The sequence below is a fragment of the Astatotilapia calliptera genome, chromosome 11 (genome assembly GCF_900246225.1).
Source record: "Astatotilapia calliptera chromosome 11, fAstCal1.2, whole genome shotgun sequence".
NCBI classification, from domain to species: Eukaryota; Metazoa; Chordata; class Actinopteri; order Cichliformes; family Cichlidae; genus Astatotilapia; species Astatotilapia calliptera.
Genome location: NC_039312.1, coordinates 23,173,891 through 23,195,903, shown reverse-complemented (window position 1 = coordinate 23,195,903; position 22,013 = coordinate 23,173,891). Strand labels below are relative to the sequence as shown.

Genomic DNA, 22,013 nt, shown 5'->3' with positions numbered 1-22,013 from the left:
CTATCAGTCAGAGATTGGCCTCCCCAGAGACCAGGCCTCAACATTATTGAAACAGTGTGGGATCATCTTGACAAAGAGTAGAATAAAAGGCAGGCAACATCCAAAGAAGAGATCTGAATGAACTTAAAGAAGAGGGAAACTAATCCAAAAAGGCTTCTCAATTACAGGGAGTTCTGGCTGTGCTGAAGAATAAAGGTGGTCATACCTTTTTACATGCATATTAATTATCAAGCTTATTAGAATTCTTGTTTCCAAATTTTCATTTATGTCTGCATGTTTTTACACAAAACATAGAGAAGTTAGGGATGGCTCACAACGTTTGCACAGTGCTCTAAAACTATTCTCTCCCTGACCATTAAAATCAAGTTGCATAGGTCCTTCAAACATTTGTGCCCATGACAAAATATTTTCCATCTGCAGGAGTGGAAACTTCAGCCCCATTGGGGAACTAAGTTGAGCCTCTTAAGTGCATATTTTTAAAGACCTGTTATGCAGACTTGGATCAACTTTCTGGTTGCAACTTATAAAAGCAGGAGTAGTCACTGAAAGGAACAGTGTAGGGCAGAAAACCAAAATATGGGCTTACCTTGGCCCAGTCTTCCGTAGCCTGAACCTTTCTCTCTGGCTTACGAGGAGTAATCCAAATGTGAATTCTTGCAAATCAAATTTCCTCATATTGTTCCTCCTCATCTCTCTCTCTTTTTGCACTGGGGTTCTGCTGAACTCCCTTAGATATGTCTCCCTGCAATTTTCTGTGCCCGATGTCCCAAACTTGGGTTTGACATAGTATGCTCTCTTGTGTGTTTATTCCCTTGTTTTCTGCATGGTGGGAACTTCTCAAATTTTTCTAAATGTATAAATAAACACGAAGAGGAGACACAAATCCCTGGGAGGATTGTGTTAGGGAGGTCATCCAGAGTAAAACCCATACCAAATCAAATATGTGCAGATTTCAAGCTTTTATAAATACACATTTAGAGAAAGAAAAGTTCCACATGAACAAATGCAAGCATCAGATGTCTTTTATTTCTTTTAGTATAAAGTATTAGACATATATTACTAGTAGCAGTTTTTTTCTATGTATTAAGCATTATCTGTATTAGTATTGTAACACAATAGTTTGTGAAACTAGACCTGATTTATTAGGAATCGATCACAAAGCTCATGAAACATCCTTTTATATTCTAAATATCTAAATTTGCTAGCCAGCAATGCTTTACAGCTACTTTTATCCTCAGTCAAGAGTTACGTAGCATGCATGCGCGTCAAGACTCTGCATTTTATTAAATCTCCCTGTCCCCTCCACCTGCCGCATGCTGCGGTGCACTGAATTTTCTGCTCAACCTTAGTTCAGCACAGTCACTGGCCAGCACCCAGCACCATGAATTATAGATGAAGAACATTTTGCAGAGATGCTGCTTCAGTGCACATAGCCCACAGCCAGACCCTTGAGTGTGTGTGGGGGAGTTGATGGGGTGTGGGTGAGACAGAGATATATATATATATAAAAAAAAGTTTGGATAGGTGGACAGGCTGGAGGGAGGTTTATTTATTTATTTATTTTTTTAAGACAGAAAGTGAGAAGAAGCAGTGGGCGCAGATAGTGTTTCTCCAAGGGCAGGGAAACGCTGACTGCACATTTCAAGATGCCACCCCTTGCAGTCGATATAGAACCCGGCAGGGCACCGATAGCGAAACAGCATCTTTTAATGCACCTTCCAGATCAGGCAGATATCAGAGAGCCACCTTGCAAAAATAAACACACACTGTCTCCCTTCCAGGCAAAACAACTGCCAATATGAAACACAATATCTCACTGACTTGCCGCCCCTCTCGTTGTTTCCAAAGACACTGGCAGACAGAAATAGACTCCTCTGTGTCTGCTGCCATAAATCGCTGCTGCCAACCACCCAGCCAGCCAGCCAGCAAGCCCTCCTGGCAGCTCCAGTCATCTGCCTCTCTCCCACCCCTCCATTTCTTCCCTTACTTTTAATGGAGCCATATTTTCTCGAGTCAGGCTGTGGCTGCTGATCTGTGCTTGTCAATACGTTTCCTCTTGTTAATTTTCTGCTTGGATGTACGTCCTCGTTGCTCTAATAGTCTGACTGTATCTCACTGTTGTTCTCGTTGTACTGGCATGTGTGTTTTCCCTCTCTCGCTCCTTTGCTCTCCCTCCCCATATTGATGTGTTTGTGCTGTATGTCATTAATTTTGTTTCTCTCCTTCTAACGCCGTCTTTCGCTCTTATTTCAATTTCACAGAGGTCTTTTTGTTCCTGCTCTGTCCTATACACAGAAAACTGGAATGTACCAAAACCACGCTAAAGACACCAACAACAACTGCCAAAAAAGCCTTCTCTGTGGTCAAAAGGTAAGCTTCGAGTTCTATGGTTTCCACCTGCTGCTGTGTTTGGAACAGTTGAGAGCAGATACATTACCTCTTGAACGTTCTTTATTTTTAGCTTCCTGTTTTTTTAAACTGTTTGCAGTAGGATTCCTGTTCTCTTTGTATTTTATCTGCAAGGTTATGTCTCCTTTGTGTGTGTGTGTGTGTGTGTGTGTTACAGGAAAAGCTCATCCAGGCTATTAAAAGAATCAAGCATGAGGTAGATGAGTGCAGAGAAGCAGAAAGAGAGACATACATAGAATCAGTGGAAGTAGAGGTACCATCCCCGCCTTATTCATTATCTTTTATCTCTTTTTACACACAATTATTTCAGTTTATTGCAGACTAATTGAGTGTGCTGAAGCCAGCATTGGTTAAACACAGAAACCCTTCAGTTTGACCTACATACTAAATTTCTTTCTTTCCATTTTCCCTGATTTATCTTTCAGAACAGGTTTGATGACCTAGAAAGGGAAATCAGAGCAGAGTTTCAGAACCTCCACCGCTTCCTGGATGAGGAGGAGTGGAGGGACCTGGAGCGACTGAGGAGGGAGAGACAGAAGCAACTGAAACAGCTGAAGGAGAGAGAGAAGAAGATAGCGGGGCAAGGGCGAGACCTGGAAAAAGCCATCGCAGTGCTCAACAACAAGCTGACTGAGGAGGACAGTCCTAAGCTGATCAAAGTGAGGAAGAGTGTCACTGAATAAGAAGACACGACATGTGATTGTTAATTAAACTTGGGCTTTTATGAACTTGACTCTAATTATACTCTGCAAAGCTGTGGTGTGTTGATAGGCAGGGTTTATGTGTGTGGTGAGGAGCAGCAGCAATACAGTGCTTTATCTAGAGCCACTGTTTTCCACCCTGCTCCTTTGACACACTCGCCTTAGAGTAAAAATAACTTTCTATAATTGTTCATCCACTTTAAACACTTTCACAGTTAGAGCATGCATGTTTACAAAGGGCCACCCTTACACAACACCACTTTACTGGCACTTATTTGATCAATAAGTATTACATTAGATTCGATTGATTTGATTAAAAAGCAGTTTCTCATTTAGAAAACAAAAGCCCAAACAGCAGACCCGTGTCCAAATACAAAGCTTTCTATGAGAAAAGTGCTCTGTTATGTTGTTTTAACTAATCAAGGCTGAATTCTTTTCTTGTAGGAAATTCAAGATCTCATTAAAAGGTACGTTTTCTCAGTAGCGTGACTTTAGTAAATAATCTGAATCTTGACATTGCCTCTTAACTCATTTATCCTCTGTGTATGGACGTTTAGCATCTGTGAGACTGTCTTACAGATGGACCTCCTACCATTTAGTCCTTCCCTCTGTGTCCTAACAGATCTCAGGTCAGCTTTGTTCTCCCAGCGGAGGTGGACACAGAGGTTCGCTCTGGCCAGTTTGTCGGTCCCATCCAGTACAGAATATGGAAACACATGAAAAGCTGCCTCTACCCAAGTATTTCCATACAGCATCATTCATTCGATGCAATACACATGTGAATAAGCAGCATCAGTCACTGTCCTCAATCTGTTTCTGTTTCTAGATATTACATCAGTGACCTTTGACCCTGAAACAGCACACCCGAATCTGACTCTCTCCCAGTCCTGCACTTCAGTTTGGTTCGATGAGGATAAAGACACAAAAGACTTCCAGGCCAACCCGCGGCAGTTTCACTATTACTACTGCTTGCTGGGCCGTGAGGGCTTCACCACAGGGCGACACTACTGGGAGGTCGAGGTTGGGAGCAAGACGGCGTGGAGGCTGGGTGTGGCAAGAGAAGACGTCCCAAGAGGGGAGATGTCTGCCACAGGCACCTCCAACGGCCTGTGGACCTTGGCACTGAAGAGCGGCTCTATCCTAGCCTGCACTGACCCAGACCCGATAAAGATCAAGGTGTCGCTCTGCCTCGTCCGCATTGGCGTGTTCTTGGACTGTGAAAAGGAGGAGGTGACTTTTTATAATGCCCTTACCATGGCACCAATCTACACCTTCTCCATGGGCACTGTGGAGGTTCCTCTGTTTCCCTTCTACAACCCATGTGACACAGATTATGGAAAGAATATGGCACCACTGAACATCTTTATCCCTTCCCTATAAGAAGCTGTTCAGCTGGAACCGAACATTAAGACATTTGCAGAATTAATTGCCAATGATTTCATCATGATTTTTCATTTTTGAAGCACCTCTCCAACTGGATTACTTAACATCTTACTCAAAAGTATAATAGCTAGATGAGTCAAAAATAAAATTAATAGTTGCTACAGTGATTCTATTGTGTCTCTCATTTTAAGAAGAAGAGAGTCCCTCTCATTGATTATGCACTTATTTCCTGGTAAAAGAGGGTATAAATGGAAAAACTCAGTTTATGAAATAAACACAGGTCACTGCTTCTGTAACTTTCCTTCACTCTTTAAGGTTGTCATTTGCAGCCAATCTGGAGCTTCAGGATCCACAGCAGGTGTAAACAGAGCTGTGATGTTCTTACCTTTGGCCTACATATAAATAGCTCTGTGTCCTGTGTCCTGGGGCAGCTATGGAAGCTCAAAACGCACCAGAGGGGATTAATGTGGTCAGAAAGTGACATGTGTTCCCCACAACAAATCACGGCTGGCATTGTGTGAGATCTCCGCTTGGTGGGATAGCCCTGAGACGGCACTGTCCTTCTGAAAGGTTGTTAATTGCAGAGAAAGAAAAACTAAGACAGCAAGGCAGCAGATGTCATAATCTTTTGTTTATTCTTAGTATTCCTTTAGACATGAAATAAAGATATTGTCTTTACAAAACATCTGTGTGAAGTGTTGTGCAAAAAGGGAGTACAGAGAGAGAGAGAGAGACCATGTGAGACATCACACCACAACCAGGCCAGGAGCAGGAATTAGAGAGGATCAGAGCAGAGACAACTCACATAGTGCAAGGAGTACCAGTGGTCTTAAAAGTGGTGGGGGTTTTCTCTAATCAGAGGTGGGTATGAAACCACAATCCCTCTGGCACCAATTAGCTGTAATAACTCTTCCTTCCACTCACCGTCTGCCTCTCTCACACTCATACTCACTCTAAGTGGCTTTCTATTGCAATCACTGACAGCACACAGTAGTGGCGTTGTGTGGAAATGTAGTTTTAGCCACCTCTCATTAACCACTCACAACAACATAACCCAAACCCACACAAAGCTTTGTCATTCATCTGCTGCTATCATGAACTCACTCACAAACTCCAAACTAACCCATAGACACTGTTAATGGAAACATGCTTTGCTTGTATGCTGCCTACAATTAAATCAGACTCTTTTCATCTCTTTTAGAGCCCAACCAACAAAAGAGTTTAAAGACCGGAAGCAATACTTGGTAATTTAAAAATGCTTTTTTCTTTCAGACACATCAATCATAAAGCAAGAACTTCAATAACACTTGAGGGAAGATGAACAACTTTAATAATTGACCAACGCGTTTCGGCTTGTGGCCTTCATCAGGGTCATAGTAAATCATTGTAAAAAATTGCTTAAATACAAGACAGGAAACAGAAAAAAAAATCTAATTAACCAGTCAAAACTTCATAGATAGGTCAGCTGACATATAATAGGTATTGGTTAATTGGCTAAGTTACGCCCAAGTAAATACCAGACTAGATCATTTACTTGGGCGTAACTTAGCCAATTAACCAATACCTATTATATGTCAGCTGACCTATCTATGAAGTTTTGACTGGTTAATTTGATTTTTTTTTCTGTTTCCTGTCTTGTATTTAAGCAACAGCTTTCTGGGTTGACCTCTGTAAACACTTTCCTGCTGATTTTATGACTCAGTCACAGATTTTGAGTCATACTGAAGAAAAATCTTTCTGGTGATATGTCGGTCAGGCTCTAATCACTTTGATCACACACATTTCTTTCACATTAACACATCGTAGGTTAGCCGGCAATTTTTGCTTTGTTCATTCAGGTGTGCAAACTGCATATTCTGGATCAGTGAACATCCTCCTCACTAAAAAGGTGCCATTAGAATGCGGCTAACGACAGAGCACAGGCCAACTATCCAATATACATTTTAGGCACTAAAACAAAGACAAAGAGTCACTTGAATATCTCAGAGTTACAATACGTTTTTACAATATTCTTGTGGCTTCCATCACATTCACACTCATGATTTAAAACACTGCACTTTTTGTTTTTTTCTCTTCACACTGCAAGACGACTGAAGCAGGCACATGGATACTTTGCTCACAACAAATGGAGAAGCACACATAAGAGTTTCATTTCTGTACAAACTCCCTGTGCATAGATTCAGCACACACTCGCTCATATATCACACGCACACTTATAGATACGTGCATCATAGGCATACGGACTTTAAAACGCACACAACGATGGCGACATTAAAAACACCACTCCTGTATTCGCGCACACTGACACAACGTCTGGACGATAGAAGCGGAACGTGCCGTGGGCATGCTGCAGTCAATGCTGTAAATGACACTGGTTAAACATTATTAATATGTAAATAGTGTGAGAGATACGGTGTGCTGACAGCAGCGGATAATAACTGGTCTAAAATAGGCTAATACAGTCTCGATGGGAATTTACAATATTTGGAAGTTGATTTAGTTCAATACATTAGTGAATATTAGTATATATAGTGTGTGTGTATATTTATATAATTATATATATATATTTATATATTAGATTGAAGTTTGTAGAGAAATTTAAATGATTTTCTTTTTTAATATTAAGTATGACACATTAAAAACATTCAGCCTCATGGTGGGGAGGGGTTACACTTGCATACACATGCAGTATTTACAAGGCTGGAGTCCATGTTTGTGTTTTACATGTGTGTGTCTGTATCTGTGTGTATTTATATGAAGAGCTTTGTTAGTACTGCCAAATAGCGTTGTGGTTCCCACACAGATGCAGGCTGGAGAGCAGGCGTATACGTCTTTGTACACATATTACATTAAAAGACCTTTGTCCATGTGTAATACATCTGACTTATTGACGCTGTTAACCCATCTAATGCTGAGGCACCTTGAGTTTATTTTTGTATTTTTGTATTTTGTATTTTTTGTAATTTTAGTTTATTTATTCTGTTGCTCTTGGTATCAAATCTGACATCTAAATCGAGCTCATTTTATGGCTTTTTCAGATGCTGACGAAACACCTCTTATTCATTTACTCATAAGAAAACTCTTTTAGTAAGGAAAGCTATAAAGAAAGGCCAGCTGACTGTATACGGATCTACTTTTAGTTTCCCTACATTCCTCTGACCATTTGATCCAACATGCTTTTTTTGATGTACACACTGTCAGTGTGTACATCAAACACTGACAGTCACTGGTTTGCCACTGGTCAGTTAAAACATGAAGTAGGGACGTGCACATTAAAACGAACCTGCACACCTCCTCTTTACCATAAGTACCAAAAGAGTTTCAGCTGAAATTGCATTGACTGGACATCCTGAATACCAGGTCAGCTCAACACAGACAGTGTCATGGATTTGGTGAAGGCTCCATACTGCTGGTTTTTGAAGCCAGTGAGGCATAAATATTTAGTTTCTGCCAAGTTTTACAGCATTTATGTAAGCGAGCAAAAACGAAAGCAAGCAAATGAAAGCAGAATGAGGGAGAAGAAGAAAGGGGCGTGAGGATAAAGAAAGGAAGGAGAAGTGAAAGACCTCCACTGAGGCTAAAATCCCCTCTACATAATGCATGATTATCTCCGAATTAGTCTCGCAGTTTTCATTTGTGACGATATGGGGTGAAATACAAAAAATGCTGAGGAATTAGTTTTTTCAAAAGTCCCTGGATCCAGATTTGGATGACATTCAATAACTGATCACTTCTAAGACGGACCAAGCCCAGCTCTTTTAAAACTGTCACATGAATCCACTAATACCTTTTGTAAATTAATCAATCAACCAAATCAGTCATATAGCCTCCTTGGTGGTCGTAGTAACAAAAAAAGAAGAATGAACAGGGGCAAAGAAAAAAGAAGGTGGTGATGACGGCAGAAAAAGAGCAAAAGAATCATGCTCTAACTATGTGAACTTACCACACACTTTGATTTTATATTTCATACTGCAGGCACGGGGGGGTCCCTTTAAGCTGCTGGAAGTTTTAGCTGTTGTGAGTTTCCCATTAAATTGTAAGAGTGCTGGGATTTTTATGGAGCTATGGGGAAATCCAGATCAAAGACAATAAAGTGGATGATCCGGACTTGGGGGATCAGCCCGCAAAACACAATTTAATCGTCTGAAATTTCCACTGGGAGTGTGAATCTCAATCTCAAAGACTAGAAATAATGTGGTTAGTATTTTTAGTATAAGTGTGTGTGCGTGTGTGGTTAATGTGATAATGCACTGCGGATGTTTCTAGAGGACTGGCTCAAGTGAATGAAATCCAAAATTGAGCTATGTATAAAACTTCACCAGCAGTGTGATCTGATGGGGTTTTTAGTTCATTTAGATGATATCGGTGCCATCACATATTTTAGGAGGCTTAAGATGACACCAGCTGAAAGATTTTATCGGCTTCATCCATGTGCTGTTCATGTGCTGCTAGAGGAACAAGCGTCGAAATGGGAAATGATGGTTAGTTAGGGTCAAATAAGCTGTTGTAGTGAGCTGTTTCAATGAAATGTCGTAAACCTTTCAGGATACTTTAGAAAAAGACCTCATGTGGAGTAAACATTTTAGTTGTAAACTCTGCAAAGGATTGAACTTGCAGTTTGGCAGTTTAACTTTAAAAATGAACAGAAAAACAAGGCTGCGAGGCGTGTACAACTAAAATGTTTAACAATCAAAAGCCATGTTATGTGAAGTGTTTCTGAGCCAGAAAGTCTCAAAGGTTTAAGTGTTAGTTACAGATAAGTGAGATTATCAAGGTAATACTGTGTTCAGGCATTAGACATGTTAAATCGAGGTCCTCGCCCCAGCTGCAGTGGTTTCCTCATCATTTGGTAAGGGGTGTTCGATTGTCTACAGTAGTGGTGAGCGGTGGACAAGATCTGTGGGGCTTCCTTTGTGTTTTTGCACTTCTCAGGTGGTAGTAGTTGAATCCTCAGCTACCGTGCCATCTTTGCCCGCCTCCAATATGGCACCACTAGCTTTCAGCTCCACTTCAGGGGTTTTAGGAGCGACTGCTTTTGGAGCTGAGCCTTTGATAATATCGGCGTGATCCGGGCTCAGTTTGGAATCCGGTCCAGGTTCGGGCGTGCCGTTGGTAATTGGTTCTGGTGTGGTTGGCTTGGGGTGCTCAGGGGTGGGAGTAAGGGCACTCTTACTATCAGGTGTTGGAGTGGTGGCTTTGGGAACAGCTGGTTTAGGCTCTGGGCTTGGGCTGGGCGCAGGTTTTTTATCGGCCTTGGGTTCTGGGCTAGGGGCTGGACTAGGTTTAACAGCTGCTCCTTTGGGCACATCCAACTTTTCCTCCACAGGTTTATCAGGAGTTTTCTTGGTCTCCGGGGCTGGGGTCACTTTAGTTTCAGGTACAGGACTGGGCTTAATTTCCACAGCTGGTGGAGCACTTGGCTTGGATTCGGCAGCAGGCGGAGGACTTGGTTTGGTTTCAGGAGCAATAGAAATGCTTACAGCCTCAGAGTCAGGGATTTGATCAGGGGCCTCAGTGTCAGTGTCCAGGGGGAGAGCAGTGTTAAAGCCAACGCCGGAGTCACTGGTCTCTAGATTACCAACTCCAACTTCTTTAGAGGAAACCTCGAGACCCTGAGGGTAGGAAGACAAGGTCAAGCAAGTTTGTTTGTGTCTATTAACAACAAATTGATTCAAAGTTGCATTCGATATAAAAAGGGGACATAAAAAGGCACATATACAAAAGATTTAAAACCACAAAGTAAACTGGAAGATAATAATAAGCTAAAATCGAATAAAATAGGAGAGTACATGTCACAGCGAAGCTACAGTGCAATGCGAGGTTTTAACAAATGTAACTTAAGGTAAGGTGTAAAATGCAGTGGCAAAGAAATGTTTTCAGCCTTGATTTAAAAGAACAGAGTTTGGGCAGACCTCAGGTTTTCTGGGAGATAGTTCGAGAGATGTGGCGCATAAAAACAGCAAAGCTCAAAGATGCTTTGACATGTTTGGCTGTTTGTTTGCTTGACCTATCCCAAAAGACCTGAGGAGTCAGAACGACTCATGACACAGCAGCACATCAGAAAAGTATTTTGGCCCTGAATCATTCAAGCCTTTGAAAATCATAGTGATAGAGTAAAATCCATTCTTCGTCAGATAGGAAGCCACTGCAAAAATTGGAGACCTGGACTGACGTGATCCGCTTTCTCGATCTTAGTGGGGACTCTAGCAGTAGCGTTCTGAATAAGCTGCGACTCTCTGTAAATGCTTAGAACAGCATAAGAGTTGAGACATCATTAGAAACCTCAGTGACTCAGTTTTAAGTGGGAAATAACACATTTCCTTACTTTAATATCCACCTCAGTGCTCTGTGACTTCTCCGTGTTGTCAGCCTGGGAATGCTTGGATTCCTCGCTCATTTTGGTGATGTTCTTGACCACCTTTGAAGACGTACACAGAGCAGAACTTGTCATTATATCCGAGCACACTCTATCCTTATGCTCTTCATCACATCGTCAGTAGTGTATTTTTTTCTCCAACCTGTCTGAAGGCCTCTCCTTCCTCCTCTTTTCCAGCGTTCTGGGCAATCTTCTCCAGGGCGGCAGCCCTCTTGGCCCTTTTCTTCACTTTGATCAGACAGGACAGCAGGCAGACCAGCAGAAGGAAAGCCAGCAGGCCCAGCAGGGCTATGATGGCCACATACAGTGTCTCCAGCTTATAGGCTACAAGGACACACGGCAGAAAAGAGATATTAATATTTCAACCGACTTCTCATTGATGTGTTGAAATTCTATTGCATACAGAAAACAAATTCCAGAAGTTTTCAGCCCTCATTACTTCACAGGTACAGGAGACGGCCACATGACATTTTAAGGGCTGAATTGCACATTTAATTTTAAAAAGCTTAAATGGCTTAAATTCACAATCTAAGCAAAAATGAGCAAAAATGTATTGCCTATGGTGTAGAGTAGACTTATTGTTCTCCGATAATTCACTGGAGAAAAGTTTTAAAAGATTATATTTTGGGTAAACTTTAAAGGGTCATATCATCACGTGGAAGAGGTGGCTGGTCAAAACAGGGTAAGGCATATGAAATGTCTAATTTCTACATATTTTTAAGCATTTTTACTTTTATTAAACACTTGTAAAATTAAGATCACATCCACGGTTAACCATTTATGCTCCCTTTCACACCTATGGTCGACCTAGAATTACTAACTAACATAACAGTCATCCAAAGACAGTCTTCACAGTCTTCTAATTTAAAGTCATGTTAGAAATGTTATCATTGAGGGCTTAAAAATTCAGGAAAATAAGGCGAGTCAAAAAACACCAAATTTGAATTTACACATTTTGAAATTGAATTTCAAAGCTAACATTTTGCATGACTTTAAACAAATCAGCTCCCTTTGTAGGGTTCAGCTAGGGGGATTTTTCAGATCCAGTGCATTTTAGATGGAATGACCTTTTACCAGCATAAACAGCAATACAATACCATATACTATTAGTGTTTTCCCCACTCCTTGCTTACGTTTCATTTCCAAGAAGACAGTAGACACAGTGAAATTCTGTAGGTCCTTAATCGTGAACAGGCCTTCATCTTTATCATTGACGTCATCCAGAATGACCAGTGAGCCCTCCAGAGACAGACGGTTCTCGAAACCCAGCTCTGTTTGGGCCTACCGTGAAAAAACAAACATTTTCATACTTGGCATCAAATACAGAAATCCTGATTAGAGCAATAAACATTAAACATGAATGACTGATGAGAAATGGAATACAAACCTATTCATACTGACTGATACAAGGATTTAGCTCTTAAGTAACATAAACAGCACACACAGTCTGTTAGAAGCATTTATCAGCTATAAAACAGCCTGAACTTCAGCACAGGCACTTAGAAAAGCTGCAATTACTCAGCAGGTTGCAAATAATGAGAAGAAGAATATGGGCAAATGTCATAAACAACAAGGCACACATAATTACAATAGCAGTTATAAAATTTGCTTTTACAATATGTTTGAAAAATGAATGCTTTTTTATGCTTTTGTGCAAAATAATATGTATATATTTTTATATTATACACCACAATATAGGGTATTTGTAAATGGCAGCTAGTGTGTAGATACAATACCTGTGGGTAAAAAATAATCAGCCGCAGCTTTTAATCTTTGAATTCAGGTGTATAAAATCAAGGACCGACTCGCGCAGTCTGCCTTTACATATAGAGTGAATATAAATCCCATTAATCATGTTGTATTAATACCTATGTATTAGCTCAGTTTTAATTATTAAAGTTAAAGCCAACCTGTTAACATTATTAAATTAAAGTGGATGTTTATGCTCATTTCATGCTCTGCTCCATATTTTTTGGTATGAATCTTACTTCAAAATAATCCTTATTTATCTGATACTCAAAGGGCAGCCACTTAGACTTAGACACTTAAAATCAGCATCCACATTTGTAACAGTATATGGCAGAAAACAAGGAACAGAAATGACGTACAAAAATGAAAGAGTCATAGCTGGACTATAGTGGGGGAAAAAGGCTCTAATTACAGGTGTAAATTCTCCTTTGTCCAGCAGCAGGCGCAGTGTGGAGTCACTCTTGGGGCTGTAGTAGAGGTACACCAAGGAGCTGTTGAGTATCAGGTTGATCTTCAGTTTGTTACCGCGTTGCAGTTTCACAAACTCTTTGTGCTCTGAGACACAAAGAGGCAGAAAAGAAGGAGGGACATTTGATAAATAAATCACAAGTCTGTTTACAGCTCCATGGATCATCTGAAATGCATCAGCCCGCAGGAGCCCATTAATGTTTCCGTCTTTAAAAAGCCATTATGGCAGCAGGGGAAGGGGGGGTTAGAAGCTCATTTAAAGCAAGCCAAGTGTAGGAGAAGAACATAGGCATGAGGTGTCTTCATATGTGCTCTCACCTTTGACATTGAGACAGACTTTCCGTTCAATACCACCTTTGTTATCCCTGACAGTGTAGCTACCCTCATCTGCATCTGTAACACCACTGAGGGTGACATAAGGACCACCGGTGCTGACGCGACCCTGATAGCGCTCCGGTGATGTCCCTGCAGCAGTCAGCACCACCAAACCTGGTCTGCAGGAGGGAAAGTCAAAGAGGAGGAGCTTTTTCTCAACCTTTCCTGTTACCTCTGTCTCACTGAATGTACATCAATGTTGCAAAATGTCATTACATATTCTCTTGGGTTAAAATATCACCTACCTAAATGTCTCCCTGGCCTCTGTAGCTCTGGGTCTGTATTCAAGGGTGATGGGAGGATTCACCCCCGACAAATGAATACTGAATTTGTCTCCATATTTGACCATCTGCTCAACGGTGCAATCTAGAAGATAAAAGCGGAGAAAAAAACACTTGATTAAGTGGACAGAAAACTGTCTGAAATTTTCACAGAGATGAGCAGCGACAGAGTGACAGTTTATTTGAGAAGGGAGTAAAAAAGAACAGGAAGGATGATGTGACAGATGCTGCAAAAAGAGGACAAAGGATCCAAAAATATCAGAGTTACAGGAATGAAGGGGAAGTAATACAAACCAAATAAAGTGAAAGACAGTAAAGACGAGATAACGACAGGACACCAGCAGGCGGGGAAGGAGAGCGGAGTGGGTTGGTGGTAAAAGAGCTGCATAATTACTGCAGGGCAGCTTCACTCTCTACACACAAACACACACATACCTCTTCATCACTTGATTTCACATTTACTCTCAACATATGGTACACAGCGCTGCGCTACGGTCGCTTTTATCAATATTGGGTTTGAGCCCACCACTCCTGCTCCCAGCCCAAAATGCCTTCTTCACATTTGTGTGCAAGTCTAATCTCTACAGAGTCAACATTGCTGCAACTTGTAATTCTCACAGGACAAACAGGATGTGCTAACAGTAGGTTTATTAAGCTGCTGAAATTATTATTGAAAGCACAAGTAGTAGCAACAGCGAGATATACCTAGTATCAAAAATCTGTATTAAAGGTATTTAGTGGGGATAAGGAGGCGTGTCTGTCTGTGTTTTGGAAATATTAACAAATTGTATGTGACTAATCGTCTTTGACGATGTTCAGATGCTGTTTTAGAGCACTAGTAAAAACATGCAGTAATTGTTTTCTGCGTGACTTTATCGGTCTCTCACATCATCGTGGAGGAATTTGGCCCACTATTCTTTACAGTGTTGCTTCAGAGCATTGAGGTTTGTTGGCATTCATTTATGCACCGCAGTACTTTAATAACATTGAGGTCAGGACATTGACCGGGCCATTGCAACAGCTTGATTCTTTTCTTTTTCAGCCATTCTGTTGCAGATTTGCAGCTGTGCTTGGGATCATCGACCTGTTGCTTGACCAAAGCTTCACCTAAGCTTTAGCTATCAAACAGATTGACTTTAGGGAACTTTGGTATACAGAGGAGTTCATGGTCAGCTCAATGACTGCAAGGTGCCCAGGTCCTCTACCAGCAACATAAACCCATATCATCATCCCTCCACCACCGTGCTTGAAAGTTGGCACGAGGTGTGCTTTGATTAGATGCCACTGCAAACCAAAGCCATGCTGCCGTGTTCTTTGTAGAGATAAAAGGCTTTCCCCTGGCAACCCTTCCAAACAAGCCATAATTGTTCAGTCTTTTTTAATTGTACTTCATGAAGTTTAACATTTAACATGCTAACTAACCGAGGCCTGTACAATCTGAGATGTAGCTCTTGGGTTTTTTGGAGTGTCTCCGACCTCGGAGTGAACTTGTTGAAGCTTGCTCTCTTGAGAAAATTGGCAACTGTCTTGACTTTTTTCCACTTGTGAATAATCTTTCTCACTAATAAACCTCAGAATGCTTGTCTGATGTCGTTCCTCCATGGCAGGGTGTTAATCACCTGGATGCTGCAGACCTGCAAACTTCTGCCTTCGTAGAAGCGTTCACACTTACTGATGATCAGTTAATCATCAAGTGCATGTGATTAGTAGCAGCTTGGTGTTACTCGCCGTCTTAATTCCTAATCAAGTATCAATTATGTTATTATATCAATTATGACAATCAATTATGTGATTATTACTGTATTTGTAAAAATACAGTAAAAACAGTATTTAATTTAGGTGTGATTTTGTGGGTTTTTAGGAATTCTGTCACCATGTTTAATGTGTGTCTTGTTACTCTGTACCTCGGACTGTAAGCGACATGCGTTTGACATCGTCTGGCTTCTCCAGATTCTTCACGGTGTACACGCCCTCATCTCCCTCACCCACAGCCTCTATAAGGAGATGGGTGTTGCTGCGGTCGAGTTTAGGCCGACTGTGTACCACTTTGCCTTCCCTCATCAGGTGCACATCCTTTGACCGAGGAGCAGACTTGTTATGAAACGTGACCTCCACATTTTGGGAGGGTAGTAGGATGTGGAAATCCTCTCCGTGGAATAACGTGTAAGATTCCTCATCAGCTGGTTTTTATGGTGGATAAAGCAAAGAAACAAACAAACATTAGAGTAAAAGCTCACAATATATATGAGACAAATCAAAAAGTATCTCTCAGACACACGTTTTACCTTTTAAGGGGGCAGAAAGAGCTGCAAACAAAGACAAAAGAGCATTAGAGTTAAACTGATATGAGTAATATTTTACAACCTTTTCATCAGTTAAACTTAAATAAAAATTTCTAATTCCTCTTATAGCATAAAATGTACTAATATAACATCTAATTGCATGTCTTGTCAAAAACAAACCATGCTGACAATGGCCTTACCCGTGGTGACCAGAAGGCTAAGCACGATCACTCTGAATGTCCCCATGATAGTCGATTCTTTAGCGTCTGGAAAGAAAAGGGAAGATTAATTATCTTCAGATTAAATCACAATAAAAGCCAAAGGTACTTATTTTCCTTCATACTTGAACATAGTTTATATTTAAGTAGGAAAATTACTTGGATATCATGAAAACCCATTAAGTTCAGTGCCTCAAACAGGAAACATCTAAAAACAGAAAATCAACAAGACAATGATGATTTTTACGAGACCCTGTGGAGGTTTACAGCACTGCTCAGTTGATATTGATGGTTTGAATGGCTGGCTTTCATGCCGACACATCAGAAGCAACGCAACAGGGGGCTGCAGCAAAAATAACCATCCTATGGTGTTTGAAAGCCCAGGAGGACCAGGAGGAAACACCTGCAGTGACCACAGCTTGACAGTGCAGCGTTTAGTAGCACACTAGTTATATACTTTAAAAAGATCATGATAAATTGAAATGTGTACATCTTTGACCTCATAATATATGTATGACCTTGTTTAATTATTTATGTAAAAGAACGTCTTTTGAACCTCTACGCAATACCTCTAAGGCTGAAAGTGCCTTTCCTCTCTTTTATCTTATTCTGTACAGGTAAAGACTTAAATTAGAAAAGATCTAACCGTCCAAAAAACTGTCTGCGAAGAAGAGACTGAATGCAGGGGCTTTTGGAGTCCCTTCATTTTCTTGGTTCTAATTACAGGTTTTACACAAAATTGGTGCTTGAAATGCAACTTTTGTTGACAAAATAGGATATAATAGCACACAGTTCTGTATAAAAAAGTCTTGAGCCACCCTTTTTTTCAGATCTCAAGTTTTTTCAATGGTTTTAGTTAGGCTACTTAACACGTATCCTATGACTCAACCCAAGGATAAAAAAGGCCTAACTCAAGGGATTAGCCAGTGTTGTGTCTCAACATTACAATGTAATAAAGATAATAATAAATGATAGCTATAATAAATAATTTGTTCCCATTTCTTTAATTTCAATCCATAAAACAGCTTATTGCAGCATGACAATGATCCCTAACTCACTGCCAATGCACTAAAAGTATACCTGGGTAGATATCAGTCATTGATTGGCCTCCCCAGAGCCTGGATCTCAATCTCACTGAAGCAATGTGAGGTCGCTGTGACAGAAAACAGCACAGAAGGCAGCTAACATCCAAAGAAAAGCTTTTAATGTCCTTCAATAATCTGGAGAACCCTTCCACAAGACTACTTAAAGAAATTATAAGAAAGCTTGTCTAAGAGAGTTCAGGCTGTATTATACACTGAATTTCACTTTCAAGCCTTTTACAATTCTACTGAAGTACTAAATTACAATTTATGTTTCAATAAATTATTGCCCTTTTTTGTATTTTTGAAGCAAACCATAGAGCACTGAGGGGTTGTTCGAGATTTCTGCTCAGTACTGTACATAAGCTTTAAATCGGGGTTTTAGGTTTATGTTTTAAAGCTTTTCTTAAAGGTCTAACCTGAAGAGAGGCTCTTTCTTGTTAGGAATATGTAAATATTTATGAGGCCCAGATGTCTTTGGGTCAGTTTCAAGAGCTGCTCATTAATAACATGCCCGAATGTCTGAATGTGACCACAGTATAAAGGTGATCTGGGTAACAGTTCGACTGGTTTTCCCATAGGAATTTAAAAAAAAAAAGGTCTCTGTTGTGGAAGAATTCAGCTGAAACACTGAAGGGATTATTGTGATGTGAAGTGCCTTCTGCTACACAGAGGCAGCACATCAAGACAGTTTGTGCAAAAGAGATTTTTGCTGCAGTTTCATTTACAAAGCCCAGGAGGGGCCTGGGAGGGAACACCTGCAGTGCTCACAGTCACACTTAGCAGCAGATAATAAACATGCAGTAAGGATTAAAGTGTCGCTTTGTAACACTGCAGACATCACAAGACATCCCGTTCCTGCTGGAAGTGATGAAGCACGCAGCCATCTTCACAGTCTATTAGGCTGATCGTGTATTTCCGGTATGCCGGCCATCTAACTGGCTTTGGAGAATATATTTCTTCAAAGCCAAATACTAAAAAGGCTCTTGTTGTTCCTTATTATTTAATTACAGTAATTAGCATTTCACAGTGTATTAATCTGACAACCAGAACTGCTGTTACCCAGAAGGCCTCATGCAACCCTCTGCAGTGTGTCTGCCACATTCTCACACAGCACTCTGGGCAGAAAGCCTAAAAGCCCACTGATTTTATTGTATCTGAAATAAAATATGGAACAGAGCTGCGTCACACAGAACACTGTCTCATGGCAAATGAATAAGTGGTGTCCATTCATCACTAAAACTCAAATTACACTGTAATTGTATAACAACAGTCCCCATCTTTGTTTTTCTTCTGCTTGAACCCTTTGTTTGAAGCTGCTGCATCATGCACTGACTGTGACATCTAACTAAAAGAAACCAGACTGACCCTTGAAGAAGTCAGTATTTAATTAATCCAGCAATCCGAGACGTAGGATTGGTTGGCTGTGAAGAGAACGAAAGGGGAACCGTTTGTCCATCTGTTTGCCTCAGCAGTTAGTCTCAGGGAGTCGCAACGGACAATCAGGATATGTGAACCAAAAAAATAAAAAATCTTGTTGTTTTTTTTTAGCGTTTGATGCGAAACATGAGAAGACGAGGCCTGCTTCACTGAGCATGAACATGCATGCACATGACAACACGGGCATTAAGCTATAATATAATCTTATTTATACACTGCCCTGTGGGATGCCAACATAGGCACAGACTAGCATGCCATCTGCCACCCTTGCCTGACTTTCTCTCTCCTTTCCCCAAGCTTCATTCAGTCTTCGTTCCACCTCACTGGCCTCTCCGCTCAGCCTCCTTCTGTTTTTTCTTCTGTTTTCTCACTTCTGTCATAATTTTCGCATCTACAGATATTACCTTCTACCACCGTGACCTTGTTCAACTCACCCTGTCCTCTTCAGCTGCCTTCTTTAACTTTCTGTGCTTCTGTTTGACAGCTTGGTGTCATTTCTCAGTGTCTCTCCGTTACATTTTGTGTTCTCACTATGACTTTTCTCAACCCGAATCCCATGCCTCCTGTCTCAGGGCAGCTGTTTAATTTGCCACTTTCTCTGAATTTTCTCTGGCTCTCTCTCTCTCACTCTCTCTCTTATCGTGTCTCTTTTATCCTCTCCTCCTCCTTATCTTATATAATCCAAGCCAATGCATCCCACTCTGAAATCAAAGCCCGTGCCTGTTCCTTCAAACGCCAAACTCCCCGCTTACGGAGACACAGTCAGATCTTTGTCCATGGCCTTTAAAGAGGCGGAAATGCCTTCAGTGACTGCAAATGTGGGGCAACTACAAAGCAAACTCTGTCTTTAACCTCCATCATTTCTCCATCATTTTCACTTAACTCGTTTTCGTTGCACGTGGAACACGGGGTCACGTCCCCCTCGTGCTGAGTAGGCAAGCTAGCTTAAGCTCAAGTGAGCTCAAGCAGGTTTACACAGAAGTACGTACTGCACCATGCCTTCACAGAGCTTGGCATTTATAAATCATGAGGCATCAAAGAAAGAAAGAAAGAAAGAAAGAAAGAAAGAAAGAAAGAAAGAAAGAAAGAAAGAAAGAAGTATTGTTGCATCAAGACACACGTGTGGGAGTGAATGAAAATGGTGCATTTGATTGCATCATACGTCAAAAACGAGCTTGGAGGTTTCCCCTTCACCAAAACAAAGAATGGTGAAACATCACTGCAGATCTCCTCTTGTTGAAAAAGAAAACAAAACAAATTCAAAGATCTCATCCAAGTGAAATCAGAGAGTATCATTTTTGTACCATTTAGTAGAGGAAGCCTGTAGCAGCTGACAACCAATTTTCTTACAAAGCCTGCTGCAGTGAACTAAAGGATGAGACAGGTTTCCACCATATTGCTTGCACCTGTCAGATTCATTAAAATCAATGGACATGAGGGAGGAGCGGGGAGGTGGAGGAGGAGGGAGCTGGTGGAGCTATGTGCAGCATTGACAAACATGGTAGGAGAGGTGATGAAAGAAAAGATGTGAGATATATTCATGCTTAAGATGAAATAATTGTGCAGTGATAGAAAACAATGACTGGTTGGATTTGTTGGGTGTTGATGCTGTGCAGCAATGGCCACAGTTTATGAGCAGGACTGCAGGCAGAGCAAGGCAGAGACAGCCTGTAGGCCAAGGCTTCCTCTGAGAAATGAAGCTATAAACCAAGCTTTTAAGTCTTAACAGAACATTTACCCAATAGACCACACAACTAGTACCATGAGACACTAAAATAAATATATCTATATAATTTCCATATAATGATTATATTGCCAGCAATAATGAAATCAATCAAGTATGTCTTTGTATTAAACCTGCTTAGATGAGCCTGCATGTTGTTAAAAATGAACATTTCCCCATCCACAATTTACATTTCTGAAATTTTTTTGAATTTTAATTTAAACAAGATGAGTAAAATATATATATATTGAAAACAATAAATATCCACAAAGCCCGAGCTCCACGCCGGGACCGTTTAACAGGTAACATATTTTCACACCTCTCCTCGTTCCCAGTAAAGCGTGCAGTTGGTGATAAACCCCGCAGCTCGGAGTCTTATCAGCCACCTCAGAGCCGGGACAGCGCATCAGGCAAAAAACTGCAGAATTTAACCCGTCACGTACCGGCCACGTTTAAGGCACACATCCGTACATGTATGTGAAGAAAAACGGCGCTCTGCAGCGCACTTACCTTTGAGTGGCCGGCTGGAGCTGCGGTGCATTCACGGAGCAGACTGCCGGGATGCTTTCAGAGGTGAAAATCTGTGCGGACGTCGCCTGATTTCTCCCTCGTCGTCTCCCTCCCTTGCAACCTCGCCCCCCTCAAGAGCAGCACTTCACGACTCGGGCTCAACATTTGGAAGATGTTCAGAATATGTCGGGCTCTGCTCCCTCTCGGAGCCACTCGACTCGTGTCGGGAAACACCGGACACCCTTCATCCGCGAGATACCTATGGTCATCTGACAGCTAGGGGGGGTATTTAACGAGGTACCAGCCAGGTGATACACGAGGATACCGATAGAGCACAAAGCTGTTTATTGCACAGCATTGTCCACTACACATTCCTGTACATATACTGATCCACTTTAATGTCATTAATGTTTTTTACTGCATTTAGTAAGCTTTTTTTAAAACAAAAAACAATTATGGTTTTACTTCGTTATACTTTATTTATTTATTTAGGACAGTACATGTTAATGAACATAAATGTAAAAAAAAAAAAAAAATTACATGAATGTAAACATGCCAGATTATAGCCAAGGGCTCATTTCCATCTGTTGTCCTTAAACATAAAAAAATAGACATAATAATTCATAAAAATTCATCATTCATTCATAATAAAAACTCCATCACCAAACTTACACATACACACCATTCTGTTCCCAAATAAAACATTAAAACTATACAACGCATACATGATGATCACACACTTGATTTGTCCATAACCAGTTTTTAACCTTTGCCTTAAACAAATTGAATGTCGAGCATTCTCTAATGGGTTGAGGAAGACTGTTCCACAGATGGCCACCCTGGACAGAAGGACGTTCTGCCCAAATGCTGTCCGTCTGTAGGGTATAAATCGTTGATATGTTTATATGTACTTAATTTTTTAATAGGCTATATTATCTTTAATTTGAGACATGCTTTTACCTTATTAAAGTATTTATTGTTTACCTCCTTTATCTACCTATTTTTACCACATATTT

The 22,013-nt window shown here is 40.8% G+C and overlaps 2 protein-coding genes across 3 annotated transcripts; one reads left to right on the top strand and one right to left on the bottom strand.

The window, feature by feature from the left end:
• Positions 1 to 1,914: 1,914 nt before the first annotated feature.
• On the top strand, positions 1,915 to 5,963 carry LOC113031956 (zinc-binding protein A33). 2 transcript variants are annotated; one of them, XM_026184524.1, is made up of 7 exons: positions 1,915 to 2,077; positions 2,296 to 2,370; positions 2,567 to 2,662; positions 2,835 to 3,068; positions 3,555 to 3,577; positions 3,733 to 3,848; positions 3,937 to 5,963. In XM_026184524.1, the coding sequence occupies exons 2-7, from the start codon at positions 2,305 to 2,307 to the stop codon at positions 4,488 to 4,490; spliced, it is 1,089 nt and encodes a 362-aa protein (XP_026040309.1). In that variant the 5' UTR covers positions 1,915 to 2,077; positions 2,296 to 2,304; the 3' UTR covers positions 4,491 to 5,963. The 2 variants fall into 2 exon arrangements, with proteins under 2 accessions (XP_026040309.1, XP_026040307.1); XM_026184522.1 differs by having other exon boundaries at positions 2,262 to 2,370.
• A 1,126-nt stretch (positions 5,964 to 7,089) lies between these two features.
• On the bottom strand, positions 7,090 to 21,290 carry LOC113032531 (uncharacterized). Its single transcript, XM_026185500.1, has 11 exons — positions 20,998 to 21,290; positions 16,225 to 16,290; positions 16,028 to 16,048; positions 15,647 to 15,922; positions 13,707 to 13,827; positions 13,405 to 13,580; positions 13,031 to 13,173; positions 12,003 to 12,150; positions 11,012 to 11,193; positions 10,819 to 10,911; positions 7,090 to 10,105 (listed from the first exon to the last, which is right to left on the bottom strand). The coding sequence occupies exons 1-11, from the start codon at positions 21,026 to 21,028 to the stop codon at positions 9,422 to 9,424; spliced, it is 1,941 nt and encodes a 646-aa protein (XP_026041285.1). The 5' UTR covers positions 21,029 to 21,290; the 3' UTR covers positions 7,090 to 9,421.
• Between the last annotated feature and the right edge of the window lie 723 nt (positions 21,291 to 22,013).

What these genes read in the sequence shown, in the direction of transcription:
- LOC113031956 (XM_026184524.1), top strand. Translation starts at nt 2,305, where the DNA reads ATGTACCAAAACCACGCTAAAGACACCAACAACAACTGCCAAAAAAGC. An exon ending in GCCTTCTCTGTGGTCAAAAG is followed by an intron (nt 2,371 to 2,566) that starts GTAAGCTTCGAG and finishes TGTGTGTTACAG; the next exon opens with GAAAAGCTCATCCAGGCTAT. An exon ending in ACAGTCCTAAGCTGATCAAA is followed by an intron (nt 3,069 to 3,554) that starts GTGAGGAAGAGT and finishes CTTTTCTTGTAG; the next exon opens with GAAATTCAAGATCTCATTAA.
- LOC113032531 (XM_026185500.1), bottom strand. Translation starts at nt 21,028, where the DNA reads ATGCACCGCAGCTCCAGCCGGCCACTCAAAG. An exon ending in AGTCTGTCTCAATGTCAAAG is followed by an intron (nt 13,174 to 13,404) that starts GTGAGAGCACAT and finishes TTTGTGTCTCAG; the next exon opens with AGCACAAAGAGTTTGTGAAA. An exon ending in ACAAAGGAGAATTTACACCT is followed by an intron (nt 12,151 to 13,030) that starts GTAATTAGAGCC and finishes TTTTCACGGTAG; the next exon opens with GCCCAAACAGAGCTGGGTTT.